The sequence below is a fragment of the Halyomorpha halys genome, unplaced genomic scaffold (assembly GCF_000696795.3).
Source record: "Halyomorpha halys isolate HHAL.00 unplaced genomic scaffold, Hhal_1.1 Scaffold355.1, whole genome shotgun sequence".
NCBI lineage: Eukaryota > Metazoa > Arthropoda > Insecta > Hemiptera > Pentatomidae > Halyomorpha > Halyomorpha halys.
In genome coordinates, this window is record NW_027110523.1 from 437957 (window position 1) to 458293 (window position 20337).

Sequence of the window (20337 nt, forward strand, 5' to 3'; positions counted from 1 at the left end):
CATTACAGCTCATGTATTTAAGAAAGAACTTGATATTTAAATTTATTATTATTTTTCTAAGCTAAATGTATTTTTATCATTATAACAGAATATTGGCGCCCATACATTAAACTTGCAGTTGCTCAATCAAGTTGACTATGAGAGGCTGGTTCTTTGTTTGCTAAAGAGAGAGGGCTTACAGGTCCATTATTGCATGAGAACGGCCCGACCTCCTGGGCGACATGACCACTAGCTTCCATAATACTAATGAGTGATGTAGCAGTTGTCGCGCTACTAGCTTCATCAAGCCGCTCAGGCCAGGATCACCTACTGCTAATATAGTCAAAGGTCCACAACGATCGGGAACCACATGTATGCTTTAATGATGCTATATTAAATGTTATACTACATTCAAATCTTCGAAAAAATATATGGTTTTTGAATCTTTTTAAACTGTATTAAGTCTTATGAAAAATTGGTTTAAAAATTATTAGTAGACAAGAATTTAATAATTAATTTTTTTAAAGTTGATAATTAAACATATATTTAAAATTTAAAATATTTTTAACACTTTATTTTTAACGTACTAAAACTCCCAAGAAGTTTTTTCGCCGAGCGACAGAACAATATACAATTTAACATCACTTATTGCTATTTAGTCGTTTAACTAGGCGACTAATTAACTAATAAGTAAATTTCAGTTGTACAGAAAAATTTACTGTTCTAGTTATGAAGTCAGTTGGCTTTTCAAAAATTTATGATATTTTATCACTGTTTGATGATTTTTGAGATATTAAGATACTACGGATTTTCCGTTATTTCCTCACAACCCTGGAACCAGAATTAAAAAAATTAATGTACCCTATAAACTAGTAATTTCAATGACGGCGGCCTTTTTATAAAAATATATCCCTAAAAAGGTAAGAAACAAAACACAACAGAAAAAAAAAATCAATGAAATTTTATTTTAGTGGTAGAAAATATAGCAATCGTAGAGAAAGACCGTAATATCGATTTTTTAACAAGGCTGTCGTATATTTTTAGGTTTATTGCCCTTAACTTCTTAACTATAACAAATAGGTGAAATATCACTATAAACTAGTTAATAGTACATTTAGCGATCTTTAATTTGATCCATAATAATTTTTATCCAAAAATTTCCGAGATACAAGTATTCCAAAACCAATATTTAAAAAGATAAAAATAACGTCGTAAAATTATTTTGCCAAATATCATGTAAATTACTTTCCTTAGAAAAATAACCATCATAAATTACTTTATGGTTCATTTAAGGATTTTCAAATTGAACCCTAAAAAAAACTCTTCAAACAACAAAACATCAACATTTTGTGAATTTATTTTGGCAATTATCATTTAAACTTCTTATGGAAATGTTTGTTATAAACTACTTTATGGAGAATCCAACAAACTTCAAATTGAATCCTAATAAACAAATGTACGTATAATAGTTCTTGAGACACATAACTTTTCTTAATATGACTCATTTTCATATGTTTCAAAATGTCAAAATCGTGTAAAAATATTCATAATCTGCGCTTTAGAAATGACAGTAACTAAAATAAATTATATTTCACGAAACAATGTGACAACTCTTTAATATTCACTTGATTGGAAAAAATATTGGTTTTCGAAAAACCATGGCTCGGGAAATATTGAAATCGATTAAAAAATTCCATTAGAGATCAATCTGAAGCTCGTTAAATGCACCATTGAGTAATTAGTATTATTTTTCTAAGGATAGTCGTCATGATGTTTGCCAGCACAGTAGAACCTAGACTTTCACACGTGATACGGTTCTTAAGTGTGTGTGAATGTTAATGTTCAAAAGTAGAAGGATGTAAAAAAAAAAAAAAATATACACCAAAAACTGCGTTTAAAAGTATTTACCTACAAATATGTATACACAATGAGGACAAAGAGGTGTGTTAAGTGCTTTCGGGTGTTTCCTTTATAAAGTTATCAAGAGTTAGTTGAGTACCAGCCATTTTATTTCTTTTCTTGATAAAGATTTCTATAACATGCTGTGTCTTTCTCAATTGCCCAATGTACTTGAGTTATACGTTCTTCATAGGGACCACATTCTTCTAAGATAGTCTAAAAATTTGTCAAGATGCATATTTTTATTTGATTTCCAAATGATCGGAAGCAATTATTTATTTTTCCCTTTCAATAATTGAGATTTTCTGCTTGGTAAACTAACAATGGTTTCAATTTTAAATATCACCTTAATATTAATTTTATAACATCGACAGCAAGAAGTAATGTCAATCAGTTTTTGTAAGGCTTGTGTCCAGGAGCAATTAAATCTCCCTTCGATAAAAATGTACGATTAGGCATTTTTTTTTTTTCCAAAACTAACCTTTCTCAATCTACATTGAATATTTGACTAGGAGATCATTTTTTATCTTCAATAATTTTGGATAGTAAGTAAATAAAGTCTTTCGCATTATCTTTATCTCCCTAGGTCGATTTCTTAATTTTATTCTTGTTCTTCAACATATCGTAAATCTGTTTACACTGTACACATGTTCGATTGAAGGAAACGATTCACCTTATCAGAACGTTTGATTATTTCCATCTGTGACTTGATCGTATGAAGAGTCCTTAATTTCTTTTTGTTCGTATCAACACTGCAGTTTTTCCGTTCCAGACTCGTGTAAATCAATTTCCTAGGGCGAAATGTTTAAACTTAAACAAATAAATCAGCAAAACACACAACACACTGACATACGCCCTAATGCAAAATTTAAAACTGTTTAGTTCTCTTGACCCTAACATTGTAATCCTCTCCAAGTCCCCTGAGAGAAGATTAAACAGTTGAATCTTTAAAAATATTGGCAAATTCACCTTAATTTAAAAAATGGTTTAATACTGTTTTCTTACATCAAGTATTTGTAGAGGCATTGAACAAATAATAAAAAATTTCGAAAATGTTACAATTTTTTTCTTCAATAAAATATACCTTCTGATATTGGGGTTTTGCAAATAGTTCAATATCTACATGATAACTGTTTCTATCGCAAGATCAGAAACTTACTCTTCTTCTGAACAAAAATGATGCTAAAAGGAGGGGATTAGGCCATGCCTCTGGAAGGCAACTTTATGCTGAAGTTAATAGGTATTTCGCACATTAATGTAATTATCTGTAAAATAATTTAATCACAAAATGTGGATTTCTTGTTATTTAAAAAAAATTTGATCTTTTAAAAAGAAGCTATGTAGTTCAATTCACCAAAAAAGGAGTTTATAATGATAATCTTAGGAATAGTAGTTTCCATGATATTTACCAAAATATACATAGTCACAAAATGTTGATATTTGAAAAACTTTATCTTGGGAATTATATAATGTAAGCTCAATTTTTAGCAAATTTATTCTACTAAAAAAAAAAAAGTTAATAATACCTTTTTTATCTGGTGAGTAGCCTCTAATATATTCAACATTGAATGAAAATGAGCAAAATTAAAAAAAAAAAAATCAATTAACAGCTTTATTTTCGGGTGTCTCTAAGAGTAAGATGTAAATTGTGTACCTCATCTTAAAAAACAAAGCAGCCGTCATTCACCTTTTACTCAAGTATTACCCAATCATATACCAAGATCAGGTCTGCTCTTGAACTTGTATGTGTCATGTGATCACACAAGAGTTTTGTAGTACTTCACTGTCACAAATTAATGTCTGAAGGGAATGTTCTGTATAAAGGTTTTAGGACTTGTCATTCTTTAATTCCTGCAATTAAGCATCCAAGAGAGGTGGAACACCTGCTGCCTGGGAAAAAAATTGACATAAAATCACCTTCCCCAAGAAATGGTGGATGAGTATGAATAATATAATACATTCTTGACTTCCAAAAAACAACTAAGAACATTACAACAATAAGATACAATAAGGTATGATAAATATTATGTAAAAAATTATACATAAATAAAAGGAATGAAGACATAAAATAGTATTAATATAAAATAAACAATGATAAAAACAAATAAAAAAGAAAATAAACTATGATAAAAACAAATAAAAAAGAAAATAAACTATGATAAGAATAAAAAATTACGTAACAATGGTAAGAATAAAAAAAAAAAATTACATAAAATATATAGTTAAAAAGTACAGAAGACATATATAAAGCAATTTTTTTTTTTTATATACGCCTCCCGTACTTTTTTAACTGTATATTTTATGTAATTTTTATTCTTACCGTTGTTACATAATTTTTTTATTCTTATCATTGTTTGTTCAAGTTTATTTTCATTTTCATTTATTCTTGACTTTCAATCAATCTTTTATTTCCAAAATCAGACAACTTTGATTAAAGCATAAAACATTAACATTAGACCACTTCACCAAACACTTACTACTCCCAATGGCTTATGCTAAAATGATGCAATTCATCAACATTGATACTGTCATCAGTTAAAAGCGATGATGAACGACATACATGATGCACATTTACTACAGAATTAGAGGATCAAATTTATAATTAAATATTTAGAATATGGTATAATTATAATAAAAATCAGATAATTTACTTTTTTTCTCTTTCTCACAGTAACCCTATGAAAAAGCCATTTATTTTGATATTTAATGATATTCAGCTGAATAGCATAAAACATCCACAAATAGGAGCAACAATATTCATTTACACTGCCTACTCAATAACAGAGGTAATTGGTGAATTATAATTATAAAGAAACAGAATTGATAATACACAATAACATTAAAATACACAGTGCAATTTAAAACTTAAGTTGGAGAAAAAAGAAGAAAATCATAAATTGAAATGGTTCAGGTTCTTTAAATTTAAAATTGTAAGCAATTCAAAGTCAAGACTACAACTAAAAATTATATATTTAAAAAACAAATAAATGAAAATACAGAAGCCGTAAAACAAAAAAAAACAAAACACAGGAAAATAGCATGTTTCACATTCACTCAGAAGTAAAAACATAAAAAATAATTAGAATAGCTTCAGTAATGGAAGATCAATTTTTAGAATAGATTCCAAAAGTAATACTCTATAGAGTGAAAATTACAAATACAACGATCTACAACCGAAACTTTTTTTTTGTCACAGCATCACTGAGCTAAAAAAAATTATACATAGAGCATTGAAATATGTAGGAAAAGAAGAAAAAAAACAATGAAATTTAAGCACTGCAATACTCTGTGTATTTTCTATTTTTGTTTAAATTAGTTTATAATATTTAGAGAAAGCGGCATTGCAACACCCCTAGATCACATCAGTTTGTTGTGGCACACAGTTTAGGAAACATTGGTCTACAAAGTCTACCCATTACCCTGAGTAAAATGAATTGACACAACTGAACACAAATCTCTTTGAGCCCTTCTACAACCCCTTCCTGCTCTTATCCAGACATGTTGAATCAGTTTTGTCTAATTTTTGACATAACACGTTAAGTTTTGTTTATAATAGAAGTGTGTTGCATATGCCTTCTAATATTGATAACTGACAAACGTATACTATTTGAGTTAACAATTGAGGCAATAGAACAAATTACATAAATTTATGTCAATGCTATTGCTATTATATGTCATTTCAGTATGTAATTAAAGTACAGTGAGTGATAACATGTAGTAATTACCATAACATTTCTAGTTTTGTTATCCCTTAAAGATTTGTTACACCAAAGTCCTATGTGTTAAAAAAATACTTGGCAGGAAGAAAAATTGGCATTGTAGTACAAAATAACTTTTCCCATTGCATATAAATTAATAAAAAAAATCAAGACAACCAAAAGAACAAACAACAATTCGACACAATTTTTAATATAACACGGATAATTTGAATATTATTTTAAATCAAACAGAAACATTTTGGATTATTATATGACAAACAAGTATGGTAAAGACATGGTAGTGGTTTCTTCCTAAAAATAACATATTTACCCGTATAAGAAGATATTAATAGGGAGAGTGATCAGCCATTACTAGAAAACTCAAAGATCTGAGCGTTTTAGTATTTAAATAGACATTTTGTGTTAAATTATTTACTTTTCTTTTCCTTTAATATTTTATGTTCTGAATTTTCATTATTTAATATTGTTTCCAATACTATAAATATGTGTAGACAACAATATAAATGCTTTACAAAGAGAGTTCAGGATTAAAACAGGTGAACAAAACTGGTCGAGGATCATGAAGATTAGTCCAGGCTCTCATCATACTGCATGAGAAGTAGAAGAGGAATGATGATGTTTTTCATTTTCTCATTATATAGAATACTTCATTGTTGTTATTATTATTATTTATTTTTTATATAATTTCTTTGAAAAAACAAATATATATTTTGTTTATAAAATAACTAATTCAACATAAATAAAAAATCATAGTATGCATTTAATTGTCTAATGCATAAATTGTGAATCCTATTAAATACATGACTCTTCCATATGGTTTACTATAGAAGGGTAAGAGATTTGTATAATGAAAAAACATTTATACATATAAAAAATATTAACATAATTTGTACATATTAGAGAGATAAAATATATGAAAATGGCAGCCAATGTATACAAATCTTTAGTAATCTAATTTTATACATTGAACAGTAAAAAATTAAACAATACAACTTAAAATACAGTACTGAGTTCTGATTTATAAAAAATTATCTGAAAAATAAATATATCAGATTAGATGATTAAAAACTAATTTTAGTCAGAATTTTTTTTTCATAAAATAAACAGATCTAATTTAACATTTGAATCACATTAAAGACACTAGAGAACAGATATTCAATGTGCATGTACATTACTGTTAAGTAAAATGAGATTCATAAAAAAATATAAATTAAACAATATAATTAGTAAAAATAATGTTTACTAAGCTTTTTTTTTAACAATAAATTTCAGATAAATCAATCAATTTATAACAAGTTTAAAATATCAGATCTTGTAATTAATAAAAATATTGTTAAGAGTTTAAAAATTAAAACAAATAAATGCTTATATAAATGAATTATTTATAACTAACAAAGTTATATACAAAATTAGAGGTTATGAAAATATACAATCAGTGAAATATACAATGCGTGAACTATTGTCTGGACGGACTAATGTTACACCTTAAAGCTTGAATGAAAATTCTTTAATATACATCAAGAAATATCTTGATCATGGACGGAGCTCATCCCAGGACATAAATGTGGTAAGGTCATAAAATATAATCTGATATAAATATGGTAATATTATAAAAAATAATCTGATATAAATATAATAATGTTATAAAAAATTATCGTGCAAATTTAAAAAAATTTTTGGCCGAAAAAGGACAAATAAACTAAAGTTTCATTTTTACCATTGCCTAAACTACGTTTTATGTCAAAATTTGCAAATTTATTTTACAATAATGCATATACGTACATGAAATACTTATTGCAGAAAGATATTTTCATGCCTGAAATTCAGCTGAAAATATATAAGATAATATACCTCTTCTAAAATATTTTCTTAATATACGTAATCGATTTACCATTTTTTAAAATGGTACAATAAAAATAAAACCTAATTCATTACACCAATGATATTATAGATGTATAAGATAAAAACAAAAAAGCTACAAATCATCTACGGTAAAAATAATTTCATAAAAACATCAAATATATTGCATTAAATTAAATTGAACCCTATCAAGAATAAAATAAAAGATCAAGTGCTAACAATATATTTTTTTTTTTCCAAAACAAAATAATCATCACAATCTTACTTAACTTCAGATAACTTTCAAGAATTATTATAAATAAAATTTTGAAAAGCACTATGAGATTCTAGTAGGTAATTTCCTTACTCATTTCAAAAACCTTATATTCAAGTTCATGAAACATTTAATTTTTATTCGAATATAATATAATACCAAAATATATTTCATCAAAGCTCGATGATGTTTCTTAAAGATGGTACTCTTTTCTCAATATTTTTTTCAAAAATATGTTATTTATAACCCAAAGAAGAAAATATAAGATTAGAATAATTATTTTAAAAAAACTAGAATATACTTTTAAATTACTTAACAACCAAAAATGAAAAAAGTTCAATTTTTTTTCTTTCTACGATTTCTATGTATTAATAAGATCTAACATGACTTATCATCAGTAGATTATCAAAACAACATAAACAGTCTATACCTCCATAATATAATTACATACATGAAACTAACATTTTTGTTTTCCTTGGTCACAGATAGGTAAGCTTAAAAAATATTTTTAACTTAAAAATGAATTGCAACTGAATCTGATGAATTACATCATAACAGAGTATGTTAAAAATTACTTTGGCATGAAGACAAATATTATTGAGTAAAACATTTCATGAACTATACTATTATTTTTTAAAAAATATAATTACGATCAATGATTAAACAAAAAAATATTAGTAAAAATGTTAAGACAACTGACTCTTTTTCTAACCTTTTTCCCGATGAGGTACCAAAGTGAAATATTTTAATATAATTTTCCGAGTGAAGCCAGGGGTTGGTTCCATCATCGAAGTACATTGGACACTGATCTCCTATAACATAAAATACAGCGTATAACGAATCAATAAGAATTATACACACACCACAAAAAGTTTTGTACTACCCATCCTTTTACTAAAGACTAGAAAGTAAAAATTTAAGAAGTTGTACGACATACGGAAAGTTTAATACTTCATTTAAAATAATGTTTTCATTAAAGATTTTTTTATTTTACAAAAATAACTATATTCTCCCAAAAAGCACAAAATAGAAAAAATCCTTTCAAATTTTACAGATTCTTTCAAAGTACCTTTCCCAATCTCCTGAGCAGTAAAGAGAGCATTTCGTCCAAGTTGAACTGCTCAGAGAAGCATATCTCAGGCATGTCGGGAGGGAACAGTGCAATTCTGTCGATATGATACCTGCCTCATGAAGATATTGTAAAGAGTTGTGAACAGGGGAAAAAGTTTTTTTGAGAAATGTTTCTAATAAAACACAGGTGTTTCTATGAGTTCAAGGATATCTCTCTTTATATATATATACATATATACAGTGAAGTCTCAGTTATACGAATATGAGGGGGTACCAAAAATTCTTCGTATAAGTGAATATTTCGTGTAAGTTAATACGCAATACATATGTATTATGGATGTATATTTTTGAGAATTTTTTTCTTGTACTTAGTAGGTACATAAATGTATGTTCTATGCAGTTGAAAGAAAACAATTATTTATTGTATAAAAATTTAATTTATCTTTAATCCAAATTTTTTAATTTTTGACAAAAAAAATTGTGTTATGTTTGTTTGTTTCATGTTACTTTTGGTTGATTACATTATTCTTTCGCATTCTATTAAGGTGTTAGATTCCTTCTCGCTAATTTCTTTCGCATATATAAAACGTTTTACAACTTCAAATGCTTCTGCAAAAATGGAAGAGGCAAATGATCTTCGTCATCAGAATCGGAATCGTCCGAGCTTCCTTCAGTAGGGGTTGGGGCAATTTCTACGATTATGGCTTCGTCGCTATGAGCGCCAAATTGTTGAACTCTACGAAATTTTCGAATGTAATGTCGGAAGAACATTTGACCACTCCGGAGGGTTTTTGAAAACTTCTACTTCTTCGGTGGTTTCTTCCTGTCCCAAATCTTCTTGGGCGATCCTGCTTTACGGGAGCACTTTTCGATAGTAGTAAGCTGAACAGCATAGAAAGAGATTTTTTTTGCTCATGATGGTAAAATTTTTTTTAGGTTTTTCGGTTTTTCATACACATTTACTTCAGGCGTTAACGAGAGACTGACAATTTTTATTTTGAATCGAAAGTAAGGAGTAGAAGGTAAACGTAAAGAGTCATTGGGACCGGATAGTATTTGCAGAAAAAAGTTGTTTACTGTTTCGTTTTTCACGGAATTTTTCGTCCTTTGGCAAGCCACGGAAGAAAAAAAAAATTCGTAGAACTGAATAAAATTTACTAATATGTACATAAAGCGCGTCCAAACTTTCCTTCGTAAAAACTGAATGTTTCGTATTACTAAGTTTTGTATAAATGGATAATTACATACACATAATTAAGGGGTTTTTGTAGGGGATTGAGAAATTCTTCGCATAACTGAATGTTACGTACAAGTGAGTTTCGTATAAGTGAAACTTCACTGTATATATAAATTATATCTAAGGATAGATATTAGTTTAAAAAAATAAATGATCTAATCATACAACTTGAATAGTTTTATGCCATCCTCCTTGGTCGCTCCTGGATCTGAAGGACTTTCCTTTAAAATGAATGTATAGCTATACATACCATAGACTCAATTAATAATACCATAAAGGCTTAGCGAATCTGAACGTTTGATGCCAATACCATCAAACACTCTTTACTTACATTTGTCCAGTGACGCCTGTCTAAAACTAAATCTACCAGAGCAATCTTGATGCAATTCTGCCACCTACTCTTCAGTAGGTCTTAAAATTTTATGGATCCTTTAATAAGCCCTATCATACACAGGCCCATCTTATTTAACACAATGCTATAACCTAAATTATGTTTACTGGGTACAGTCCCCTCAGTTCAGTTGTGAAGCATTCTAAATTCACCCATTAAGTCATCTTTTTCCAGTCAGAATATTTTACACAAAAGCCTTAAGCCACTGCTCTTTCACATATCTATTTTAAGAACAATAGTTCTGTAAATTCTAACTTTTAAGTTTCTGGACATAAAACATGAGGCTAAGTCATTTTCAAAATTGAAAACTAACAAGCTTTTCCCACCTTTAACCTCGCTTACATTTCCTTTTCAATTTTGTTTTTTCTTGTTCTCATAAAACCTAAATACCTCTCTATCTATTCTAATTTATTTTCTGATACATTCCTATCACTGATATTGCTGTTTCCATTGCTACCATACACATTGTTTTATCTGTATTTATTTTTAGACCTAGTTCTCAATTAGATTTTATCAATGTAGTTGGATTTAGTTTCCTCGTCCTCACCAAATAATACCAAACCATCGGAATACCCAAGCATTTTTCCAGCTACAGTTAAATCCTTTTCGGTATAAATAACGTTTCTAATAATCTATTTTATTGATAAATTAAATAAGAGAAGTAATAGAGGATCACCTACTTTAAACCCGATTAAACCTCAAACTTCTTGGAATAATGATTATGGATTCAAACTTTATTAAATGTGTCGGTCATGCACATCTGTACTAGATTTACCGAATTCTTTGGTATTCCTAGTTCAATCAAAATTTTATAAAGCTTCTGGTGATCAACAGAATCGTAAGAATTTTTGAACTCTATGTAAAGCTGATAAACTGTCCTGTTGTATTCCACATTAGTAATCTCCAATAATTTCATATCCAGTGATTTGTCCTAGTTATGATTAAAGTAAATATTTTATAGCATACAGAAAGAAGTGAAATTCCTTGATAGTTATTATAACCCATCCTCTGCCTTCTTTTTGTAAATTGGAATAAATAGAAATTCCCTCCATCTCTTGGCCATTTTCTCAATTTTCAAGATCTCTTCTAACTAGCTGTATTTTAGAAACTCCTACTTCACTGCATTCCATTAATAATTCCCTAGGAATATAGTCAGTACCTGTTGCTTTTTAAGATTTAAATTTTCCGTTGGCTTTGTAAGATTTAAATTTTCCGATGGCTTTATAAGATTTGAATTTTCCAATGACTTTATAAGACTTAAATTTTCCGATGGCTTTATTTTACTTCCTCCTAAATAGGTTCTTCTTTCAATGGTTCAGTACTCAGGTATTTAGTAAGAGGAGATTGAGGATTAATTCCCGTATTCAAAGCACTATCAAAGTATTTCTAAATGTACCCAATATATCTGCTGGATAAGCTAGAATATTCCTATTTTTGTCACTATGGAGCTCTAACATTTATGCTACCTTTTACATTTTTCTTATGTTATTTCAATTTAATTAATAAATACAATAATTTCAAGCAATAAAAACAAAAGCCTTACTTTCTCTTTCATATTCTGTCATATCAACAGCCACAGCAGCACCTTCAGTATAGTTCCATGAGGTAACATCCTGTTTCAAATCACATATGGGCCCAACAGCTTGTGACATCAACACTCTATTCAAGTCGGCCCTTTGATAAACCTAAAAATTATAATTACATCTGCAATTTGTTACAGGAAAAAAATAGAATAATATAATTGCTAACAAAAATATTTATTCTAGATGTATGCTCTTAATTTTTTCCTTTTATTTTTGACCAAAAGGGTAACAATATTTTAATAATTTAGCAAATAACTTTCAAACTCCATGAAGACTTTCCCTTTTATTCACCAATGTAACTTACCCAACAGCGGTATTTTGAAAAAGGATCAAGTTCATCATATGTAATGAGGTAAGATTTCAGATTTTCTTTCCAGAAACCAATACATTTCATTTTGTAATCAGGATCACCTGTACATTACAGACCAATTAACAAATTTTATTACATATAATCAATTTGTGCAAAAATTAATTAAGAAATTATTTTACTTCTTATTTTCATACATTATATAAAGGCTTTTAATTTAAAAAAAGAGAAAAATTACATACTGTAAATATCTAATGGTCGCCCGAGATGATCAACTGAAAGACAGTAATTTTCGTCTATAAATATTTCTTTTTGTTCAGTGTCGCAGACAGAAAAATCTGATATATTCTGTTTGCAGTAGATAAACGGGCGCGGAGAGAGAGTCACACCTCCTAATATCCTTGTTTCAAAAGGTATATCACCTCTTTGAGTGAAATTGAACTTTCCAGCAACTGGGCATCGAACAGGAACTGGCACAGCAGCTGATATACAAAATAATCATTATAAATTCGAAAGTTAAAAATGTAACTGTCACTAAAACTGGTCTAAAAATATGTTTGAACTGTTAACGGATTACACATTAATGTTAAAATTAAAGCATGCAAGTATTATTTTATTTTATCAAATAACATTATAAAAGCAATGTTATCCAATACAAATATTAAGAATTCAAACCCATTTATTCTACAAAAATTGCAGGAAAATGTAGGAAAAATTAGGATTATTTGAAGAAAAATGAATTGCAGTTGCCTTGATTGATCGTGAAGATTTTTTCCTGAAGCTACTAAATATCTCATAAATATTTATTTCCAGTTAATCGACAATTTGTTTGATCTTGTTTATTCTTATGAAATTTTCTATTTATTGAGATTATAGTGCATTAATATTAATAATTTGAATCTTCTAAACAGTGAAGAATTGATTACTCTTAAAAAAATAATGAGATTCATAACCTACCAAGAAACAAATCATACTTCCAAGCTTCTTTATTTTTAAACTGAACCCATGAACAAACTGTAGAAAAGTCATCTTTAATGACTGCTATTCCTTTTCTGAATCGTATAATATTGTGATGACGAGGTACAAAATCAAAACATATGTAATCTTTCTGGCTATAACAAATACAGAATAAATCCATAAATTACATGATCATATAATATTGAAATGATATACATAAATTTCTTAATAATAAATACCAATACAAACTGATATAGTTAATTTTTACCTTACTCAAGTACAACTACATTCTTAAGATCTAATACTGAATTGAAAACTTGAAATAAGTTCAAGTAATATTGTTACTCAAGTAAGTTAATACTTAAAGTTATTTGTAATTGTTTTAACTCCTAGAGCAGCGGTTTCCAAAGTGGCCATAATGTCCAAGCCTATGCTAGGGGTGCCACAAGTAATTGTCACTTTCTCAAAATGTTACAAATAAAAAAAAATAAAAAATATTAAAATTAAAATAGCAAATATACAGAGTATTACAGCATTTACTTGACACTGTTTTATCTTCTTTTCCTATAAATTCAATAGCTCTAAGAATAATTGTGCAAACATTTTTATTTTTTGTTTTATCTCGACAAGGGTCCTGCAAAATTTTTTACTCCTACAAGGAAGACCAAAAAAGATGAAATGGCAAACAAGTTTGGAAACCACTGGCCTAGAAACCCATATAGTTCACCAAAAACTCCAACACTAAATTAAATTAATTACCACTGGTAGGGTGACATGAATGTTCTGCTTACTATTTTAGAAAGATGGATGAAAGTGGGAAATGTAATTTCATCGGAATTACATTTCATTTCAGTGGAAATGTAATTTCATCGGTTTAGCGATCTTCGTTTGTAAGATTTATAAAGTAGCTAATTTGATGATAAAAAAGAATAGTGAAAACTATTGAAATAATCAAGCTCCAATGAAATTTCTGTGATAAATTCAAAATCAGTAATTTCCAAAACCTTATGAACTATCAATAAACTGATGAAATCCACTTTCTCCTCTTCAAAAAATAAAAAATTATAATTTTATATATTTATACCAGGTCTGTAAATATGAAACTGGAATTCATCCATAGATGGCACTAGCTGCCAATAAAGTTACCATCAAACTGCATCATTTTCTTGATCTAACATCTGATAAAGATTTTGAACTAACAATACAATTGCATAGGTTTTAATAGAATTAATCATGTCAAATTTCGTCCTTAGAAACTAGGATTTGATTTTTCATAGGAAAATATGGCAATGCATTTTTACACAAAACTACAACATTGATTTTCTGTGAGTAAATGACGAAAACTAATAGAGATTCACACTGAATTTTAGTCATCACGAGGAGGCCCCTCACCTCCAAATTTTTAAAATCGAATCCATATGGAACGGACATACTAGAACACCAGATAAGTATCTCAATGTAAGCCTTTAAGTACCAATGGTAGAAAAAGGTAATAACCAATACGAATTATGTAACCCCACACGTCATGCAACCTACTATTTTCATGTTTTCTCTGTTTTAGAGGGATCAGAAAAAAAAAAACAGAATTCTTGTAGAAGCTATTGGTGAGATTAGTAAAGCAGTCAATGCTTCAATGCTTTGAGTCATTTAAAAAATTCAAAAGTGATAATTTTGACATAAGGAATGGAATGCAAAAAACAATCAAAATATCAAAATAGGCAACACAAATTGATCTCCCTCAATGATAATGAACCATAAAACACAGCTAAACCAGTCAAGGAAACTTTTGAGTCATTTCCTTGAGAAATACTTTCCTAAGTGTCTTACATAACAGACTTGGCTTCATTTGATAATTACTTATTTAGTATATTTTGAATAAAATACTATTATTCACTATCATACAATAATAAAAAGTAATTGAGCTGTAGCGGCAACAATGGATAAGAAAAAGTTAAATGAGTTAACAAATATTTATATTCTAATCTCCAGTACCGGTCTATTACATGAGAAAACCACCAGCAGAGCCTCCAAGATTGTTTAGTTAGCTCTTCAGCTAATTAAAAAAAAATTATTTTTATTTCGGTCTAATTATGTTTATGTGTGTTTTTCCGATTAATTGTTCATGTAAGACTAGTGTGAATCTTTAAGTTTCGGAAAAGTTCCAATTTATGTAACTGTGCTAATGATGCAAGAGTGCTTACTCTTGATACTATAAAATCCTGCTTTTAACTTTCATAATTTTATTGATAAATTTAAGAATATAATTAATTTTATAATATTTTAGTAAGTTGTTTTATAATAATAAAATAAAACATTATAAAAATATGAGAATTATTGTTATATAAGAAAAATGTAAGAGCTCTCAAAAAAATATTTTTAAATAACCAGTTACGTACCACCCATCAACAGTTAGTCGAGCCATCATAAATCTAGTATCCCTCTGTTGATGACAGATGTATATTGTTTTTCTGTACCTTCCTTCATCAGGATACCATGTTTCAATAATGTGTGTTTCATTAATAGAAACATCGGCATCAATGTTAGCAGTATTAATCCATTCTCCAGAAAAATTTTGTGGTAGCCTACACCCAGGTTCCACTACTTCGGCCTTAACTAAAGTCAGAGAAAATATTTCATTTCACTAAATATTTAAGATGGGGGGGGGGGGAAAGCAAAATAAATTTTATGATTTTAATTAGAGATAATCGTCCATTTATGGAATCAAATTAATAATACTAAAAATTACTAGCATTTTTTATATTTGTTTCCATATATAAATCTATGCATAAGAAGTATTGATTGGAAAATGTATGAAGAAATAATTTCTGAACACTTTCTACCAACCTGGAGTTACTTTAAGCCTCTCAGGGCTACGCTCAACAGTTTTCAATGTATTACATTCTGCTGTAATTGAAACTCCTAAGTAAAGATCATCATCTCTATTCTTTAGAAAACAGCGATATTTTTCATCTTTACGAGATTCCTTTGTATTAGCCACAGCGAAGAAATGATTTTTGCCAACAAACCAGTCCCCAAGGCATGAATATTCAACAACTAGAACAAAAATAAACTTTGAAATTTTATTTACTAACATTATAAATATAACAAAAATAATACATAAAAGCTTCATAGATTACTGATAAGAAACGCTATAATATCAATGAGAACATAGTAATAAAAGGCTTAGCAAACCCAAAGATTAGATATCAACACCACAAATTGCCTACCTAAATAAATTCTTTTATCAGACCCAACCTTACAAGTTCAGCCTTAATATACTCCTCCCACTTACACCTCAGGTGAAACCATGGATGTTTACCTGTAAGTTCTGCAGTAAATAACTTTAATAGGATTTATCTACTAACCTAATAACAATAATTAATAACTTATACAGTAGTATTAGTAAAGTCCAGTAATATACTGCTGTATACAATAGTATAATTTATTAATAACTAAATCATTTATACAGTTATTTTATTAACTTTTTTTCAGAATAGATTTGAAAAAATATTTTAATACTTGTTGGGCGACTGAGTAGAACTTTTTTTTAAAAAAGAAAAAAACATATAATAAGAGAAAGTATAACCATCCTAAAAAAAAGGAATTGATGTTCTGAAATACACAAGGATTAAGTTCATCTCAAAGTAGGGTTATTTTGCTTATATTTATAACTAATAAATTAGGATAAATCTAGATATTCATTAACTACAAGTAAACAAAATTAACAATTTCTAAAAATTCATATACTGTCCCTCAGTTGTATTTTATTTTAATCTTGTTATTACGCAGTTATTGATACTTTGATGGAGTACAGGCTCATTTACAGTTGTTAGGTTAATAATTGAAATCCTCCGTCTGTGACATAGTCTTTCGCTATCCAAATGTGTTAAAACTAAGAATAACTTTTCCAATATCTGTGACTATTTTTCCTATATGATTGTAAAATATAGTAATACAATACAAATAAATCTAATTCATAGATAAATACAATAATAAAAAATTAAATACATTAAGAAACGTGCAAAGTATTCTCTGGCTGCCGTCACAACTTCCCTAGGGCCAGGGACAGCTGAAAACCAAAGTCACTCAAACCAGAAATCATACATTTATGACCCAACACGTTATTACAATTTATACAAAAGTCATACAAACAAAAAAAACATATTAGTCTTGATGCTTGAAATTTTTGGGTAGTGGTTTCATAGCATTTAATGAGTTAACAATACAGAAACTTTACTGAGCACCTTTAAAATTCACAAATGTAAAACAAAACAATTACTCCTTAATTTTTAGGATTACCTCCATCAAATGTTCCAGCCATTCCAGTACATCTTTTATACGTTATGTTGAATTTCTGATTAGTTATCAAGAACTGGTTTCCAGGTTGCTGACATGACTTAATGTATGCATCAGGATGTTCACAAACTCCAGTAAAGCGGAAACGGTTCTATAAGCATAAAATAAGTTAAACTATGCTTATAGAAAAGCACAATATATTTTAAAAAACAAATATTTTATATTATGGGTAGCTAAAAATCAGTACACCATGATAGATGAGACAGCAATCACTCAATGAATGCTTAACAATAATGGTATCATGAACAAATATATGAACTTAATTCATGATCCGATTTTATTTCTGTCATACTACCATTGTAAACAAATGTTAAAATGAAGATACCTGATAACTGAACTTCCAAACACCTTCAAGACTAGATCTACAATTCACTGGAACGTAATTTTCAGAAAACAGAGTGATAAGCTGTTGATCAGGATCTAAATTTCTGCTACAAATACGAGGTACAGTAGGCACATCATTTGGTCCAATTGTAACACAACCACCTGCAGAAGATAACTTTAAATTAAACTTAACTTTAAATCTTTGATCTGAGTCTCTTAAAAATTATATATATTTTGATAAAAGATTTGATAAGCCACTAGCAAATACTAAATTGGAACAAAAAAAATACAAGGATTACATTAACATGAATAAAGGATATAACACTAACTCTGGTAAGGGGACTAGACAGCCGTTAGGGTTGAGGCGCAGATCCTAGAGTTCCTGGTTTGGAGAGTTTTAGATTGAATTCTCACCTGAGGCAGTTAATATTTATTTCTCGGCGGTCACAAGAAATGAATCTTGACACTCCCACCTTGGTTAGTATATGGCAGCAACTTCAAGTTAGCCACTAGAGGTTGGCAAAAAGGACACTGGTCCCACTTGCTGGACTAGATCCTCCCACCAGTTAACAATACCAACCCAGATAGAGGTTCATTAATGTCACTCCAACATGGTAGCTAGTTGTGTACTAACATAATCACAAATATTTTGATTGCTGTAAATGGAGTTATTGACTTTAGTTCGCTCAAGAGAAAAACAAAGTCTAAACAGATCTTTTTCAGTTCATATAGGGGCCTAAATTCACATGAATACAAAGTTTCAGCTTAAAACCAGGAACAATTACCAACAGTTTTCTCATTTTATATAATTAAACAATTCAACCACCATTAAGGAGTGACACTTGTGAAGCGTTACCCTAACCCACTAACATTATCATTCAGCTTGAAATAAAAACAGCTGTACACCCGTTTGCTTTGAACAGCCCTGATGAAGCCCTACAAAGTCGGGCGAAACGTCGGAAAATAAATAGTTGTAAACTATTTTTGTTTCTCCTTTGACCGCAACCCTGACCATCTTCCTATACAGGAAAATAAATAGTTGTAAACTATTTTTGTTTCTCCTTTGACCGCAACCCTGACCATCTTCCTATATATAAATTTTTACAGTCAACTATATATACATATATAAAAGGGCATAGTTTACCAAAAGATTGCTTTTGAGAAAATACTACTTAAAGGTAAAATTAATTAGTTGAAGAAACTTTTAAAAACAATTAGTTTTAAAACTAGAGATGGTATGCATTAGTAAAATCATGAAGTAAATTATATAGAATCGTTGAGAATCTCACTTTCAATTTTCTCCAATACATTCACTGTCCTGACGATGAATTTAACACAATAATAGCAGTTATCAGAATTTGAAAACACAATGGTATAATTGGTTGAGAACTCCTTCAATATATCAACACAGGTCCCTTTTCTTGAAATAGTAGTTTCATCCATTTCAGTTAAGGTATTTTTGCCAGTTTCCCATGAAAACCATGCACCACGCAAAATAGCAGGAATCCTACATTCTCCACTAATTGTATCTAAAAAATCAACAACAAACAGGTGGTTATAACCACGAAAGTAGTCAAAACAAACTATAACACAATATTTAGCTAAATAAAATAAAATATCATTTACCTAAGTTCATGTATAAAAAATATATAATAAATAAGGGAAATTTAAAAGATAAATACATTGTGGTAATTATTAAAAAAGTACAAAAATTTAAACTATAAGGCGTATCCAAACATTGCTCGGGCCCAGCCCAACTGTCAAGCCAGAGTAACCAACCTAAAGGGAACAATTTCAAGAGGGGTAAACAATTAACAATATGATGTTATTAACTAATTTACTATGATAGGTGGTTGATATTTTTCTCATTTATGTAAAACTTAGATAATCCCCACCAATGTCGTGGGCCTTTTGTTAAATTTTATTTTGAACCGGTTGTAGGCCTATCACAATCTCAGGTATCTACTGTTGCCTATCTCCATACTCTAAGTAGCAAAGCCTGAATCTACTAAACTAAAACAGATCTCTCTGTTCTAAGTTGGTAAAATAAATTAATTTAGTTGCAGCAATAGATATACTAAGATATTATAAATGATATAGACAATAAATACTAGAACATATTCATTTTATGTCATATAATACTTATAAAGGTTAGGGATCATCAATACTTAATTGATCTATGGAATTTGTTTTGTGCGAAAAAAACGTTGAATTCAGTGACTAAAATTACCAGTTGATTTTATTTCCTCACAACTGAAGATAGGTTTTAGCTTTGCTAGAAGTTAAAACAATTTTATCCTTAGAATCAACAATTATCACGTTTTAGACATCGAGGTGTTCTTTCAATTTGTTAATTTGGTTCCGTTCCTGTCTGTCTGCAGTCAAATTTGTGTTTGACCAT

General features: G+C 28.9%; 1 protein-coding gene across 4 annotated transcripts in view; it reads right to left on the reverse strand.

The window, feature by feature from the left end:
• Positions 1 to 19717, reverse strand: part of udt (protein undicht) — a 36547-nt gene extending 16830 nt beyond the window's left edge. Inside the window, exons 1-12 of one of the 4 annotated variants that reach the window (XM_024362493.2) lie at positions 19563 to 19717; positions 19226 to 19465; positions 17938 to 18098; positions 17556 to 17703; positions 16101 to 16310; positions 15653 to 15869; positions 13257 to 13411; positions 12542 to 12781; positions 12297 to 12403; positions 11953 to 12094; positions 8423 to 8522; positions 3477 to 3768 (exon numbers count right to left, since the gene is read on the reverse strand). In XM_024362493.2, coding sequence (XP_024218261.1) covers positions 3723 to 3768; positions 8423 to 8522; positions 11953 to 12094; positions 12297 to 12403; positions 12542 to 12781; positions 13257 to 13411; positions 15653 to 15869; positions 16101 to 16310; positions 17556 to 17703; positions 17938 to 18098; positions 19226 to 19465; positions 19563 to 19620 — 1824 coding nt within the window. In that variant the 5' untranslated portion in view covers positions 19621 to 19717 and the 3' untranslated portion in view covers positions 3477 to 3722. Of the gene's footprint in view, positions 1 to 3476; positions 3769 to 4524; positions 6630 to 6696; positions 8523 to 11952; positions 12095 to 12296; positions 12404 to 12541; positions 12782 to 13256; positions 13412 to 15652; positions 15870 to 16100; positions 16311 to 17555; positions 17704 to 17937; positions 18099 to 19225; positions 19466 to 19562 lie in introns of those variants that run through there. The other 3 variants (XM_014422093.3, XM_067048682.1, XM_024362492.2) reach the window with 3 other exon arrangements.
• Between the last annotated feature and the right edge of the window lie 620 nt (positions 19718 to 20337).